At 37.9% G+C, this 17,280-nt stretch overlaps 1 protein-coding gene across 3 annotated transcripts in view; it reads left to right on the top strand.

The window, feature by feature from the left end:
- The window catches only part of SYNJ2 (synaptojanin 2), a 60,342-nt gene that overhangs the window by 32,858 nt on the left and 10,204 nt on the right, over positions 1-17,280 (top strand). For all 3 annotated transcript variants that reach the window (XM_058168680.1, XM_058168671.1, XM_058168690.1), the window contains exons 14-20: positions 623-763; positions 5,797-5,989; positions 9,327-9,485; positions 11,309-11,465; positions 12,511-12,628; positions 14,652-14,870; positions 15,297-15,375. In XM_058168680.1, coding sequence (XP_058024663.1) covers positions 623-763; positions 5,797-5,989; positions 9,327-9,485; positions 11,309-11,465; positions 12,511-12,628; positions 14,652-14,870; positions 15,297-15,375 — 1,066 coding nt within the window. The remainder of the gene's footprint in view (positions 1-622; positions 764-5,796; positions 5,990-9,326; positions 9,486-11,308; positions 11,466-12,510; positions 12,629-14,651; positions 14,871-15,296; positions 15,376-17,280) is intronic.

Raw genomic sequence — 17,280 nt, 5'->3', positions numbered from 1 at the left:
TTGTTGACTGTAGAATCAAATAATGACTTGGGAATCAGCAAGGACCTTCACAATAGACATATATCATCTGATACAAGTGCAATACACTTTAGTGTATATATTCATCTGAAAGTCATCAATTGCTGTTTACTCATATATGAACCAGTACATTAGAACTGACAATCCTTGTGACCACAAAGACCACACATTGATTGCTGGGTAATGGGCCAATGGCTAGGAGTGTGCTTGTATGCCAGCACTCTGCATATCATGCTCAGGTACCCAAATGTCTCATTTGCACCATGTAGTCATAAAGAGCTTTCTTGCAGCTCATGGCCATAAAAAAAGCAATAATACTCAATAGGATTGCTGAGAAAGAAAGAGAAGCAATCTTTAGTGGCTTTCGTCAAGATTGCTGACTATGAGAAGGGGAATTTAGGTTCAACATGAATTTAGTTTCATCATATAAATTCCAAAATGCCATATGTATATGTAATACACATAATTGAATAATGACTTACTAATTTAGTCCATACTTAGGACTAAAAAGCACTTTGCTCAAATCCGTAGAACGTTTCATGGAATTTGTTAAATTTTTGATGAAACAGTATGTTTAAAAACATATATCTATTATTTTTTTTAGCACAACCAATAGGAAGACATGGGGAGAACAGATACAGAAGGCTCTTTCAAGGACACATCGGTATATTCTGTTGACCTCAACACAGCTTGTCGGTGTTTGCCTCTTCATTTTTGTAAGACCTTTCCATGTTCCCTATATAAGGTAGTTCTTCTTGATTTTATTTTTATGTGATAACTTTGTGAAGAGATTGTAGATTTTCTTTTATGGAAATAATAATTAATGAACAACTGGGTTTATTTCTAATTCTGATTTAAATAGCTAGAAGAAAATTTGAAGTTACGTATTTGGTTTTGTTGGTTCTTCTCTAGGGTCCTTCACCAGGGTGAATTGGGATCATTACTTTGTTTTTCAAAATGAATTTTCTATATTCCTGTATTTCTGAGATGAATTATAGTTTAAATCCATCCACCCCCATTTCTTCATATAGTTAGTAGCATTTCAAATATTAATTGTGTATCGAAGACAGCCAAATAGAACTGCAGAAAAAACAATTGCTACCAACCTGCCTTCCATTGAGACCTGTATACTGCATGAGTCAAAAAGAGGGCTGTGAAAATATTTACAGACCCCTAACATCCGGGACATAAACTATTTCAACTCCTACCCTCAAAATGACGCTATAGAGCACTGCACACCAGAACAACTAGACACAAGAACAGTTTTTTTTCCGAATGCCTTCACTCTGCTAAACAAATAATTCCCTCAACACTGTCAACCTACTTACTAAATCTGCACTACTATTAATCTTCTCATCGTTCCCATCACCCATCCCCTTCCACTTATGACTATATGACTGTAACTTTGTTGCTTGTATCCTTACAATTTATATTGATATTGATTGTTTCCTGATTGCTTATTTGTACCCTATGACTATCATTAAGTGTTGTACTTTATGATTCTTGATGAACGTATCTTTTCTTTTATGTACACTGAGAGCATATGCACCAAGACAAATTCCTTGCGTGTCCAATCACACTTGGCCAATTAAAAATTCTATTCTATTCTATTCTATTCTATTCTATTCTATTCTATTCTATTCTATTCTATTCTATTCTAAATGTTCAGAGATGAAATCAAATAATGGCTTTTGATTCTTTCCTACTCTTGCATCTGTTCCTGAGTATATATGTCTTCCTAGGAGAGCTATGCACTGTTTTTCCATAAAAATTAGATGATATGAATTAATCCCACACTCATTCCCTATGATAATTGTGACTATGTGTTCATGTCATGTGTAAACCACACTTAGGCACAGTACTTGCCGTATTCCTTAAGCACTTTTCCTCTCATCATTAATCGAAGATGCATCAAAACACAGATGTCGGGAATAGAGAAGAAGCACTTATACATGCTTAATATTATCATTGCTATTATTTATTTGGTACTAGATGATTTTTTTTATTCAGAAAATTATTTTAGGATTCATGCAAATTATTTTATAAAATATTTTTAAAAATATTTTGGCTGTTTTATATTCTGCTGGTTGAGTTACTTTCATTTTATTCTATGCTATTCAGTTTTTTAAAAAAATGTTTTTATCAGTTTAACACACACACACATTTTCCAAAATATACAGTTGCTGGGCAATAGAAAGCTACAAAACATGCCAAAAAGAAGGAGGAACATGCATAGGAGCTGTGCTCAATAAATTGCTCTCCTTGAATTGCATTCTGCTTGAATAATTCACATAATAAAACAAGTGGATTTTGAGATCTTTATTGCAATGCACTGTGCCCTCCATTACAAAATTGTATTTCAGGGCAAACGTAATGGCATGTTCCTTGAAAATAGCTGACTGCATAGATTGATACTGGCAGAATAAAGAATGGCATCTAGAATATATACAGTTGTTTCTCTCAAGTTCTGACAGTTTCTATAACCTTCAAAATATTGTTATGCCAAACCAGATGTGTATGATATTCTGGTCCAAAATAGGAAAAGTCCTTTAGATCTGCCATGAGCGGATTCTTCCTACCGGTTGGTAATTCTTTAAAGATGTTTTGCACAGGATCCCAGGAAAATAAGGGTTTGAGTTAAGGAAGAAAGACCACATGTGACACTCAGGCATGGCTTTCCATCACCCCCTTAAATGAAGCATATATTTTCTTGGGGTCCCAAAACTACTGGATGAACTGAGGACATGGTTTCTTTGAGGAATCACCATCAGAGTGAATGTGCCCAGGCCAGATCTGAAGCACCTTCCCAGTTAAAATCTGATGAGTGCATATCTCTATTTAAAGCATAGACTAAGATGCTAAACAGAAAATTTCCATTAATTAGGGTTTGTGGCTAACATGTCATATCCACTTTCCTTGAGAAATCTCCACTAGTAAGAATTTTAGCCGTATTGCTGGACAATCATGAATTACAGGATGTGCCAGCTATAGTTTGAGGACTGAACCAGGGTTCGGACCGGTAGCGATGGTGGCTGCTGGTTTGGAGGACCGGTAGCAAAAATCCCTGGCCCCCCCCCCCCCCCCGGCCTCTGCTGAGCCGCACCATCAGCAGAGGTTTTTTTTTTTTACTTTTAAAAGCCGGTTTTTCTTCAGCCGAAACATGCCTTTAAAAGTAAAAAAAAGCCTTTGAGTATCCCGCCCCTCAGCTGAGATCGGCAGAGCCTTTAAACTTTAAAAACATGTTTTCTACAAGTAAGAGTAGAGATTCTAAGGCACTTACCTGATTACTGATGAATGCATGGCTTTTTTCCCAGCCCGAAAGCAGTTTCACTTTCAGCCCAGACAGAATCAATTGCTTAGCTAATCTATTTCCTTAGTGATCAACTAATGCTGGCTGGCATTGCTGGCTGAGGAACTTTGGGAATTGAAGTCCACAATAAAATAAAATAAAATAAAATAAAATAATAAAATAAAATATTTGTGCATCTTTCTGAGATTTGGTGTGTTTCTGTAGTGTTTCACTCTAACTACACAAACACACAAAATCTCAGAAAGCTGTATGTGGCATTTTGTGTGTGTGTGTGTGTGTGTGTGTGTGTGTAAAGTGTGATAGTTGGTTTTTGAGCTTTTTATGGCTGTGTGAAGTGTGAAGTGCAGCTGCTTTTACATTGTATGTGAGTCAGTTCTGTTGTGTTGTGTGTGTGTGTGTAAAGTGTGAAAGTTGGTTTTTGGTACCTCTTACTGTTTTTTATACTTTGTTAATTATTTTTATTATTTATTGTTATTGGCCATGCCCACCCAGTCATCTGACCAACAAGCCATGCCTACCAATTAAGCCACGCCCACAGAACTGGTAGGGAAAATTTTTAGATTTCACCCCTGAATTGAACTGATGTATCAGGGGCCATACTCCAAAAAAGTAGGCATGAACAGGGAAAATGTGGCTTGTGTACTTTATGAATTGTTTTTCCATTCTTCTGTCAAGTTAATTATTGCTATTTGGTGAAATGCTTTTTGGGGGGTTGGGGGAGGGCTTTTGGGCTAGTCCAGCAGTGTTTGCTTTTATTGTTGTTTTAAGAATATGCAAGACATGCGCCTCTTGTTGATCAGAAATTATTCTGCAATTTTGTTGGGAGTTTTTGGATTGCATGAGTTAATTATCTTCCCTATTACAATATGATAAGAATTGCTGTAAAGATAGTTATAGGTATTAAGTTATGCTCATACACAAACTAGTTAAAAGTCATTGAGTTTAGCACAAGCTTTTATATTTCTTTCTTTTTGATATGGCTTGTACCTTAGATCACGTGCAGAAATGCTGACTTTGATACAATGAGTGCATATCTCTAGTCAAAGCGTAGACTAAGATGCTAAACAGAAAATTTCTAATATTGATACGATATCATTGAACAAATGACCTTCACCATATAACACCATTGTCTGCAATTGGGATTCTGGCTCTACGTGTGTATGAGTCCACTGTTCTGACCTAGGCTCCCTTAAAAAGCAGGAAGCAGGAATTGGTCCCGCCAAAACCTCTTTTATTTACATGACTGTGAATTACTTTCATTCACAGTCAGCAAGGCTTGTCCAAATAGTTTTTCAAAGGAATATTTATCAACACACCTTATCTTGTTTGGCAAGCTGCCACGTAACTTGTTTCCAAATGCAGAGTAAGGCAAAACTTGGCACAGAGTCTCTTACAGTCACAAACAGAACTTTCCATTCTTGAAATTATGGAATGAATTGTTTCCTGAAAAAAACCCTCCCCATTCGCTGCTCTTTTATTTCCTATGGGAGGGGCCAATCATCCCCAAGGTGTAGCTTTACTCCCAAGTCGACCCTGCTTTCTGAGTTGTTCTTGTCTTCTGGCAGCTCTGCACATGCGCACACTGGGAATGGGATCCAGCTGTTCCTCTGCCTCGCTGCTATCTCCCTCTCTGCCTCTGACGCAGAGCCCTCGTCTGAGCTTTCCCCAGCCCCCAGGACTGGACCATGTTCCTCCCCAACCTCTACACTGTCTGATTCTGCTGCCAGCTCCACTGGCAGGCCACAACATCCACATGAACTGAAACTCTCAAATGTAACAAGGAATGTCTGCTGCAGATAGTGATATGTGAATGAGCAGATGTTTGTTGACATCTTCAGTAGGGATTTTTGGGGAGGCGGGGAAAAGGGGAAGAGCAACTCCCTGGGGTATTTAATTGCACGCTGGCAAGGAACAACTGGTGTGAATAATTTTGATTTTTTCATACATTCTAGTGGTTGGCTTATCTCAGTGGGATTTTACTGAAGGGAGAAGATGATACCTTCAATATCTATATTGGATTTATTTATTTGTCAACAGCATTGCCAGTGCTGGGCACAACCAAGCTTGGTGGTCCTTTTGAGGGCAATTAAAGAGCTTTAAAGGATTTAGTGTTTGTTTTCACCCCTTAGTTTTGCAGAAAGATAGATCATATTTTTGAATATTAGCATTTTTTTTGTCAGACTGGTATAATTGGGATGAAACCAGAGGCAAAGAATAGGTTCTGGGGGATGTACAGCCTGCAGGTCATAGATGGATCGTCTTTGCATCAGAGAAAATTGGAAATAAGAAAAATTCCACTCTTTCTTCCATCAGGAATCTGCAATGGATCCACATTCCATCCATGAATTTTCCATTCATGCTCTGTTTAGAAAGAACCGAGAACTAAAGCAAATCACTTGTTCAGAATTTTCAAATTCTTCCTAAAGGTTTAAATTTTTTTGCTTTGGGTTTTGTCACTTTTTGCCCAGGGACATAGCAGTGGACGCAGTGAAGACTGGAATGAGAGGAAAAGCTGGAAACAAAGGAGCAGTTGCTATCCGTTTCCAATTTCATAGCACCAGCTTATGCTTTGTGTGTAGCCACTTGACAGCTGGTCAGTCTCAGATAAAAGAACGGAACGAAGACTATAAAGAGATCACTCAGAAACTGAGTTTTCCAATGGTAAGATCTGGGGAAAGTTTCATTTACAGTGGTGCTGAATTTGCACATTTTTCAGGATACAGATACATATTGGGAAATATCTATATGCAAGTGATTTTTATTTTTAGCCAAACGTACCTTTTTTACTCCCAGTGTGTTCATGTAAGGTGTGTCCAATCGCTTTTTCACCAGGTCATTTGTCCATCCATTTATCCATCCCAGTTCTTTAAAAATTTAAGTCCTGAACGATTACATTTTAATAGATCAATTCCTTACCTACCAACCTGGAACATAAAACTAATAGAGACAGTATGAAAGGTTAGGATTCGGGGGGCGGGAAGAAGAGAAAGTGTTCTATAATGCAGCAGTTTAAGTAGCCATTCTTGCCAATATGATTCAATGTATTTGCTGTTCCCTTTAAAGTGCTGAATAATGTTTCTCAACCTTGAAAACTTCAAGTTGTGTGGATTTCAATTCTCAGAATTCTCCACCCAGGATGAGTTCTGGGAATTGAGGTTCACACACCTCAAAGTTGTCAAGGTTGAAAAACACAAGTCTAGACATTTGAGGAACTACTTTCTCCCTGTTGAGGAACTACCTGTAAAGATTAAGGATGGCTCAACCCAGGCCCCTTCCTCTTAGGACAGGGATGTCAAACTCAGGTCATCATGTCGTCACATGACGTATCTCAACATTTTCCCCCTTCGCTAAATGGGGGGGGGGGCGGTCATAGCCAGCGCATGACACATCCGGACCACAGGCCGTGAATTTGACACCCTCTGTCTTAGGGAGTGTCACCTACATGGACTTTGAAAGAATGCCTTTTCAGCTGTAGCCTCTTTCTTTGCAGTAGCTTGCCTCTTGACATTAAAATGTCCCCTTCCCTCCTTTTTTTTCAGAGGACCCATTAAAATGAGGCTGTACCATTAGACCACCAGAACTGGAATGATATTTTTAGGAATGATATTTTAATTTTAATCCATTGATTATGGCATTCCTTTTTAAAAATAGTTTTGTCTTTTTACCCATTATATATTTTATTGCTACTATTGATATTGCTATGCTTAAATTAATATATGTGTTTGTGTATAATTAGATATTTAATATTAAGATTGGTGTTTTGCTGTTTTATTGTGTTGCTATGTACAATTTTTGCTGCTATTCGTGTCTTGCTATTGCTATTTTTATTATATTGCTAATATTCAAATTTCATCTGAATTTATGAAGATTGGAATTTTGTACCATTCAGAGTCAACTGGAAAGGTTTATAATTCTTGTAAAACAAGAAATCAGTAATAAATCCATGGAAGGGATTTATGCACTTGGGGCAAAGTTTATAAGGCAACTTCAGAATTTGTTAACATAGTATTGTAAATACACGCTATGATATATAAAGAATATAGGCTTTGAAATGCAGAGTTAGTGGTAGCAAAAGAAATAGAAATATGACAATACAAGAATATGCATTGCATTTTGTATGTGGCCTTCATTAATATTTTATTACAAGGATCCTGGAGAAAATTAACTCAGAATATTTGATCCTGCCCTTTGTTAATTTGACCCCAGATCACTTGCTAAATGTTTGAGATACATTCTTGCTGATTATAGCCCCAGTATTTGGAACCTATCAAGACATCAAGAATTGTAGGTTTTGGAGGCATGGGGATTACGGTAGCTAAAACTAAAGCTAAATTACCACATAGCAGTGGGAGCAGAAATCAGCACCTGATTTGTGGCAACTGATTGTTGATGACAGTTGTTTTTAACATCCCAATTAATCTTTTTTTTCAGTAAGGCAGCAAAGACTTTCAAGCAACACAATAAATATTTTAATGCTATTTGGCAGAGAAGATAATTTTGAGGCCTCCCTTAAAAGTTTTATCAATGTTAATAATTCCATACTTTAGTGCAATGTAGCTCTTATTTGTTGATTAACCTAAACAAAATAAAACTATAAAATAGAAGCTGAAATTCCAATCATACGGAGCAAATGACAGAAAACCTTTGGTTTCTCTACACCTCTCGCCCCACCCCCACTCCAAATATTTTGTAGCCTTCAGGAAGAGGCTTCTTAAGGTGATTGTGGCCAGCTGGGTCACAGAAGAAATTTGATAATGTCATTGAGTCAGGTGGTAATGAAAGAAGGAAACTATGGCTTCATGGTTATGAAAGGAAATCTAGTAAGACTTGGGTTACTAGCTTCCTTCTAATTAAGTGTAGTCATATGTTTCTGAAGTCCTTCACTTGTTTTAGTGGTGGAAAGAATACAATATTTTTTTTTTATAAATTACAAAGTATTCCCATTTCCACTGAACATGCCTTCAATATGCATCCTTATTAATTCTTAGAACTTAGAGCAAGGACAAACCATGTTGTAACCCGTAGATCTTTAACACAGCTCTTTCTAAAATCTGACCCTTATCCTATGGATACATGTTTCTTGCAAAGAATAGGTTGATTTGCTATAGTGACAAGTGGGGTACCCTGTTCCCCCCAAAATAAGACATCCCCTGATAATAAGCCCAATCGGGCTTTTGAGCGCATGGCAATAAGGCCAAGCACTTATTTCAGGGTTCAAAAAAATATAAGACAGGGTCTTGTTTTTGGGGAAACACGGTACTTCATTAGATTTTCATATCTGCACTGTTTCTTCTTCAAACATTTCTTTAAAGACTAAAAGGTGTTAGTAGCTATTTCTGTTTCCAGGATTGAAAGTATAACTCAGCCACTAGTCCGCTAGAAACTTTAATACCTTAAAAAGATGCTTTCAGTTTATGCAGAATAATTCTTATAAATGTCCATACAGATCATTGCCTAATTAGGCAGTTTATATTTGCAAAAGTTTATTGGCAAATTCACCTTTATTATTATATAGCTTTATTAACAGCGCCCTCTAGTGATGATTTGATTCAGGACTCTTATTTGTGGTACCTTTCCAACAATACATGCAGTATCTTTTAGATTGTTTAGATCAGGGGCTCTTTGTCTGAGATCCCTTGGGCACGTAGCCTGATGCTAGGAGCCTATGAACTTAGATTTTAAAAATCTAACTTTATTTAGTTAACCTCTAACTTAAAAAAATAGCCAGTTTAGTATAGTGGTTAAAAGAATCAAGCTAGAAATGGGGAGATCTTAGATTCTAGTATCTTAGACACAAAGCACGTTGGGTATCCTTGAGCCAGTCACTTTCTTTCAGCCCCAGGAAGTAGGTAATGGCAAGCCACTACTGAAAAACCTTGCCAAGAAAACTGCAGGGACTTACCCAGGCAGTGAGCAGAAGAAAAAACTAAGTCTTTATATAACTGAATTGATGAAGAATTTTTAAATGCTGTTGTTTAATGTGTTTTTCCTTAAACAGGGAAGAAGTATGTTTTCTCATGACTATGTTTTCTGGTGTGGTGATTTCAACTATCGCATCGACTTGACTTATGAAGAGGTATTTTATTTTCTCAAACGACAAGACTGGAAGACCCTCTTGGAATCTGATCAACTGCAGCAACAGAAATCCAGTGGAAAGGTAGATATGTCACACTTACGATGGATGCAACATCCTGCAGTTATTTGATCAAGATTTGTGACCTTCCCTGCTGGCGTCCCATAAGCAAAATCAGTAGGGAAGCCAGCAGAGAAGGTCACAAGTTGCTCAGGTAAGTCTCCCACACCTTCCCCACCCTCCCTCCCTCCCTCAGGCCCTTTGTGCCTGAGCCCTGCCTCACCAGCCACAATCACTCCCTTGTGTAACCCTTGTGTGCCTTTCCTAACCTTTCTGCACTCACTCGTGCCTCCTCTGCCAATTGCACATCCCCAGAGAATTGCTGCATCTGCCACTCACAGACCCTCGCACATTTCCCTGAACCTCGCTGTGCTTGTGCCATGCATCCCCTACCATACATCACCCATGCACCCTCCCATGTCCAGTAGCAGCTACCTCAAACCTCAGTCACCCACAACTTCTGCACTTTCCTTGAGTTTTGTACTCGTTCTACACCTCCCCAGCCACTTACACCCCTTCCCCATCCAACAGCAGCCACTCTAAGCCTCACCAATGGGCCACCATGTTCAGACGATGGCTCCCTGGCCTCCTGATTGGCATCACTAAGCAATATGACTGCATCGCTTAGCAATGTAAATTCTGGTTCCTATTGCTGTCATTACTTGAGGACTACCTTAATGAAGCAAATGAAAAACGCTGTATTATGAAAACTGAAATTTGATCAATAGCCATACTGCTGCTTTTCAACAGTTATTAAAAATGAAATTATTTCAGAGGATCTTTAAAGTTTGAAATGATGCCTGTAATTTATTAGTTCATACCTATTATTGAAGTTGTGTGGTTTTTATTTATACTTGCAGAGTTAATTGTAGCATGAATGTTTTATTGTGCTGTTCTTTTTATAATTGTGCTGTAAACCATTGAAAACATCCTAGTGGATACAGAAGGAAATGAGATGAGATAAGATGACATGCATGGCTAGCTCTATAAAACTTACTTTAGATCAGGGGTGAAATCCAGCAGGATCTGACAGGTTCTGGAGAACCGGTAGTGGAAATTTTGAGTAGTTCGGAGGACTGGCAAATTGTTGTGACCCAGGTTCCTGGACCCAGACTCCTGGACTCAGATGATTCAGAAAATGAGGGAGAAGACCTGGCAAGCCCTGCTTCTCTTGAGCCCTCTCCCTCCCTGGCACCCACTCAAAGGGAGGGGCCGGCAAGGCCTGATTCTCCCGGGCCTTCTTCTGATTTGGCAATGCCCCAAGAACAGTTTTGGAGGGACGCAAGATTACGAAGGCTTGATCGGCGTGCGCAGCAGCGGAAGAGTTGGGACAAAGCCAAGTCATAATTGTCATGCAGTGACATCTGCAGAGACTATAAATAGGAGGCGGGACTTCCTGGTTTTTTGTCTTGGACAAAGTAATGAGTTGGCGCGAGCTAATGAATTGGCGCGAGCTAACTGTTTTAATGGAGGGAAGAATATATTCGTGAGTAATTCTGGCCTTATCTATAATTTCCTCGTTATCTCCAGAAACTTGGCAGGCCCGTGGGTAGACGTGGCCAGGACATGTATCTATGTAAATAAAAGGAAAAAAGGAAGGCCTCTGACGGACTCTTTGCTGGGAGTATTGGGGGAAGGGAAACAGAACACAAATACTACCTCTGGCTGGTCCCAGAGTGGCTGGTAGGAATGGGGATTTTGCAGTATCCTTCCCCTGAAGTGGGGTGGAAATGGAGATTTTGCAGTATCCTTCCCCTGCCATGCCCACCAAGCTACACCCACAGAACCGGTAGTAAAAAAAATTGGATTTCACCACGGCTTTAGATTATCAATATTTTCTTTCATAGATTTTTAAGGACTTTCATGAAGGAACTATCAATTTTGGTCCCACATATAAATATGATGTTGGCTCTGAGGCTTATGATACAAGTGATAAATGTAGAACTCCAGCGTGGACTGACAGAGTTCTTTGGTGGAGGAAGAAACTTCCAATTGATAAAACAGGTTGGTGGGATCCTTTTTACTCTTTCCTAGTGAATTCTTTAGCTTACATTAGTGTTTCTCAATCTTCGCAGCTTTTAAGATGTTTGGACTTCAACCCCCCAGAATTCCCCAGCCAGCATGCTGACTAGGGAATTCTGGGAGTTGAAACCTTCACATCTTAAAGTAATCAAGGTTGAGAAACAGGGGCTTTGGTTGGTTATGATGTTCGACATAAAAATCAGTGCTCAGTTCTGAAACTCCATGCATAGTTTTGCAAAGTGCACTTTTTTGTTAATGGAATGTAGTTCACACCACTGAGAAAATATTCCTTGGGAAAAGGGCATGATGCTGATCTAAGAAATAATTCAGTGGTTCTCTCATTACTTAAAAGATTTGTGTGCAGAAAGTTTGATTCAGTAAGAATTTTATTCATTAACTTAAATACTAGGGATAGTCTTATTCTGGTTTCTATCAAACCAACAGTTGATTTTAAATTATATTTCATACTCAGTTAGATTAAGCATTTTCTGTTCTTAGTAATTCCAGAAGGCCTCTTTTTTTTTTTTTTGCACCCAAGACATTTTGGAAATGTGTTTTGTGTCAGTTTCCCTCCCTCTCCTTCCCATATGTGTGCGTGTGTGTGCATGCATGCACGCAACAGAGAGTCCAAATTACTGCTTTAACTTCATGAGTGGTCATGTAAACTATGAACTTACAGGGATTGGTATTATTTATCATCATTGTATTGCATTCTGTTACTTGTCCTGACTTATTATGTCAATGATTTACACCCTTACTGTCTATTTGGCACCAAATGAATGAGGAGCTAATATGAAGGCAACATAGCTAGTCAAAATAATGGTGAGTTTATGTAGTTTCAGTTTAGTAACTGGGTTCATGCATCTCAGGTTTTTTTTAAAAAAAAACCTGATTAAGTAAAAAAGAAACAACCTCAGCTATTGTGGTTGGCTGTTATGGGTGAATCAGGGACATGGTTCTGGAGCAATGTTGAAAGTTTGCCTTCATTACTCCTTAATTCTAAATCTATTGTTTTGTTTTTTCACAGCGGGACAAATCAGTCTTCTTGATAGTGATCTCAGTGCTGAAACCAAAGTTGGACCTATTTGGTCTCCTGGTGCCTTGATGTATTATGGAAGAGCTGAGCTCCAGGCCAGTGACCACAGGTAGCATCTTCTGGAGGGTCATGGAACACATCTTTTGCCCTTATAAAACCCAGACATAACAGATAGCTCCTCCGTTTAAAGTGATCTCTTTTGATGACCCCAGAAAGTCACTACTGGGGAGCAGAACCAAAAATTTGATTTGTTATAAAGCAACTCTAAATTATCACAAATATTGACCATTGTTGAGAGGCTAAAATAACTTTTCAGGTTATGATATTCTTTAGTTTGGATCCATGGGATCTTTTAGTCATTTAAAGATTTAACCTGCAAGATTTCTGAAATGAATCTTAGGTTGATTCCTGCTAAACAGGACGCTGACAGTGTAGATATAAAGCCTATTTCCTTCACCCACTTTAGGTATAAAAATAAGCAAAAATGGCCAATAGTCCAGTGGATACCCTGTTAAAATGCCAAGCTTTTGAAATACATATTAAAAATATCAGACCAAGATAAATTACTTATATTTTTTTTCTAATAGCGTAGAAATTAAAATAGCTTATAAGCTGTATGGTTTGATTGAAAAACAAACTGAAATATTTTATGGGGGGGTGAAATAACAATTTAATATGCTATATCAAAGGTGGAAAAAATTCTGAAGTTATTTATCTTGGTCTGATTTTTTTACATCTCAAAAACCTGACATTTCAACAGAGAGGAAGTGTAGATTTGTTTATATCCCCTGTATATGATGACATCACATTTAAACACAGACCTTTTATACCACTGACTTAACATTAGAAACACATACATAAGTACGTAAGTCACGGGTTGCATTGTGAAATCACAGCAACACATTTAATCATTTGTCAGAAAGACACCTGCGTGCTCCCTAAAATGATTATGTGGCTATCAGATTAACTAAAAGGCAAGTACTAACAGTAATGTGAACTCAATCAGCTCTTCTTAGTGATTGTGTAATGCTGGATAATCATAGATCTTCTGTGATAGTTGTACCAGATAATTCTGAATCTGTGTTTAGTCCTACTATGCACATGCTAGTGTGTGGGTTTTTTATTTATTTATATGTTGGTAACACACACCCAAATTTGATTATTCAAATTGTACTTGGTAAACAGTGTCAGCAAAAGTTGCAGAGAAAAATAGTCTATACACGTATGTATATATTTGTGGGGTAGGGCTGGGCTTTGCCTTAACAGTTGAGTTATCCGTTGAACCTCACAACAATATTGCCATGCTTTGCAACTTTAGAAGGAATTCCAGGGAGAGATTCCCATATTATCCCTTGCACAGTGGCATTCCTACTGGTTCTCAGAAACATCAAGCCTTTTATAGATCTTATGGAGAACGATCTTCCAAATTTTCCATCTGTTTTGTGGAATCACTATATAGAATATTCCTATACCAGTTAAAATTCATTTCTTGTTTCTTACGGAAGCAGTTTCGGAGCTGAAGTGATAGAGCTTTCACTTACCTTTGTCATACTGACTAGAGCTGCTGGAAGATGCTGGAGGGCCTAACCCTAACCTGCTGACTGTCATTCTTCATTTTTGTATATGTATTTTCGTTGCGTACAAACCTGGACATATATAGACACAATCTGAGAACTGGGGGGAGGGGGGGAAACATTGTTGGTGCCACAGAGTACCTCTGCCAAATTAAATAACAAAATTATTGTTTGGATTGTTTTATTGTGTCTCTGGACTCCGGGAAATTGTGTGGAGTCAACTTGGGTAGATAAATGAGCAGATGCAATCAATAAATAATTTCAAGCCTCCTTGTGACTTCTTATTCATTGTTTTTTCCCCTGTTAGGCAATTATTTATAGGGTCAGCTATCTTTTCATTATTAAACAGAGATGTAATATGCTATATAAATTATGCTGAAAAATAGTTTGAGAAGCCAAGTAAACAAACAGTAATATCAAGCAGATCTAAGTGATTTCAAATAGTTGTGTTTGACAACTGATTTTCAATAACCTGTCAGCATTTTATGTTCTGTCCTCTTTTCTGCCTTCTGTAATCCTTCTTAACCATTTTTTTCTTCCCTTGTTATCTCTCTGTAGGCCTGTTTTAGCTATTGTGGAAGTGGAAATCCAAGAGGTTGATGTGTCTGCTAGGGATAATGTTTTCCAGGAAGTATCATCGTTTCAGGGACCTCTAGATGCTACAGTGGTGGTGTCTCTATTGTACTGTTCTCCTGAAGAGAAGGATGAATTTCCTGAGGATTGTCAGATGGAGCTTATGCAGATCTTTGAGACTTACGGCACTGTTGTGCTTGTCAGGTAAAATACGATGTTCATTGTAGAAAATAATCCTTGGATCTTAATTTTGAAGATAACTTTTCCTCATGGAAAGAGACTCGTGGTATATAAGGAATCGTTCCATTAATTTAATTCCAGAAGAAGAGTGAGTTATAAATCTAACAAGCAAATAATAATTATTCATATTATTAATAGAATTTCCTTTAAATTGTGGAGTAAAAAGTTAGGGATACATGTCAGTAGAATATAATGATGTTAGAGAACATGGATGGCTTAAAACTTGTTAATGTAATAATAGTCCAATAATAATTAATGAATGTTCAATTATTAATCCACCATTTTTAAGAAGAAACAACTCCGCTTTCCTATCTATTTATTTAATGGCTGATTAGAAATTAGATTGTCAAGACATATAGAGTTTATTTGATCTGTGTCTATCCTTGTTAGGATCAATGGAGGTCAAATGTTGGTTACATTTTCAGAAAGCAGATCTGCTCTTCACGTTCTTGATGTGGATGGCATCAAGGTAAAACAAAACAATTAAAGTTGCTTGTAGTATTTGAAATACTTGAGTGACCAAGTAAATCCCCCAATGATAGCTATTTTGTTAAGAGAAATCAGCCAGCTTTATTTGCCTTGCTGGTGACAGGCCTGGAAACCATACTAGACTTTAGGGTTCCAGACGCTGCCACATTTTTCCCCTGAGGGGAAGAAGGGGGGCTGAGGGGTATGGTAACATTCTTCAAGCGGTCAAGGTCGGATGGTGTTCACATTTGCAGGAGGAGTGGCAAGAAGATATTCGAATGAACTGGGAGAACGTGGGACCATGTGACCATCAAAGGGGTCAGGGGGGTGGGACTCTCGGGATTTGTATAACTGGGAAAAGAATCCGGAAGTTCAGTTTTGGAATTTCACTCATCGTGCGCCAGTTTCCTCATGCTAGTAAAGAACTCTGAAAAACAATGGCTTCTGAGTTTTTTTATGCAGAAGAGGTTTTTCTGGAACTTGACATAGACATCTTTCTCATATAAAATTGACATTTCCTTAGACACCAGCTTGTAGTTTCCGGTTCATCAGCTTTTTAAAATGTAAGCTGTTAAAATGGTTTCCAAAGAATTGATCTGAAAATGTTAAGCTGTTAGACCAGAAAACATCTCTAACCAAGAAGAGTCCTTTGAAACTTTAATGAATAAATTCATTTATAATGTAATGAGTTTTTATATGGAGGTCATGACATAGTTTGTTATTTTTAATATACCACCTTTTGCTGTTACTCGTCAAAAATTCATTTTTGTATTGTTTAGGGATTTGATAAAAACATCTGGAGACTAATTTTTTAAACTACATAATAGGTAACTGGAATACTCTCCATATTATATTGGAAATGTTAGAGAAATTAGCTGCTTTTTAAGGAGGATTTCAACAAATACAAATTGGGAAGTAATTAGTTTCTAATTGACCACTAGAGAGAACTTGGCAATCGCTGTCTGTTTATAAGTGGTTTTTCATCCTGACACATAAGGAAATTTGATGTCCTTTTTCCATTATGAGTAATAATGATACAAATAGAGAAACAGAATTAAAAAAATAAAAAACTATATATAGAGACTAGGGTACTTAGCTTAATGGCTTCCAGTTTTTTTATTTTGTAACAATTGGCATAAGAAGGAGTGGCACTCTTGTTAAAACCATTTATTGATACATATCACAATGATATAGCCCTGAAAAAGTCAGATATCTCTAATCTGCAATAGTAGCCATGCTCTTTAAATATATATTAAAGTCTTTTAGCCTCAATTCACTGAACAGACTACAGGTAGTCCTTGATTTACAGCAGTTCATTTAGTAACCATTCAAAGTTACAACGGCACTGAAAAAAGTGACTTCGTGACTGTTTTTCACACTTGTGACCGTTGCAGCATCCCCACGGTCATGTGATCAAAATTCAGATGCTTGGCAACTGACCGCCTACTGCCACCTATAGCCTCCCATCGGCCTGTGCGCTCCCATAGGGAGGGCCTCCTCAGGGTGCCGTCAGCCAAACAATGTAGACTGGCGGGCCCCAGGGGGAGAGCTTTCTCTGTGGGGGCTCCTGCCCTTTGGAACGAGTTGCCTCCGGGGCTGGGTCAACTCCCCGACCTCCGGTCTTTTAAACGGGAGCTCAAGACTTTTTTATTTCACCGTGCAGGGCTAGCCTGATGAAAATTTTTAAATGGGGGTTTTATGGTGGTTTTGTATTAATTTTAATATTATTAGGCCATTTTATAATCAGTTTTTTAAATATGTTTTTAACTTTTGTTCTGTGTATCTTTTTATCGGCTGTAAACCACCCTGAGTCCTTCGGGAGAAGGGCGGTATAAAAGTTGAAATAAATAAATAAATAAATAAATAAAATGATGGTTGCCATGTCCCAGGATCATATGATCGCCTT

Source organism: Ahaetulla prasina, chromosome 1, assembly GCF_028640845.1.
Source record: "Ahaetulla prasina isolate Xishuangbanna chromosome 1, ASM2864084v1, whole genome shotgun sequence".
NCBI lineage: Eukaryota > Metazoa > Chordata > Lepidosauria > Squamata > Colubridae > Ahaetulla > Ahaetulla prasina.
Note: the sequence above shows the minus strand (reverse complement) of the source record. Positions and strands in the feature narration are given on the sequence as shown.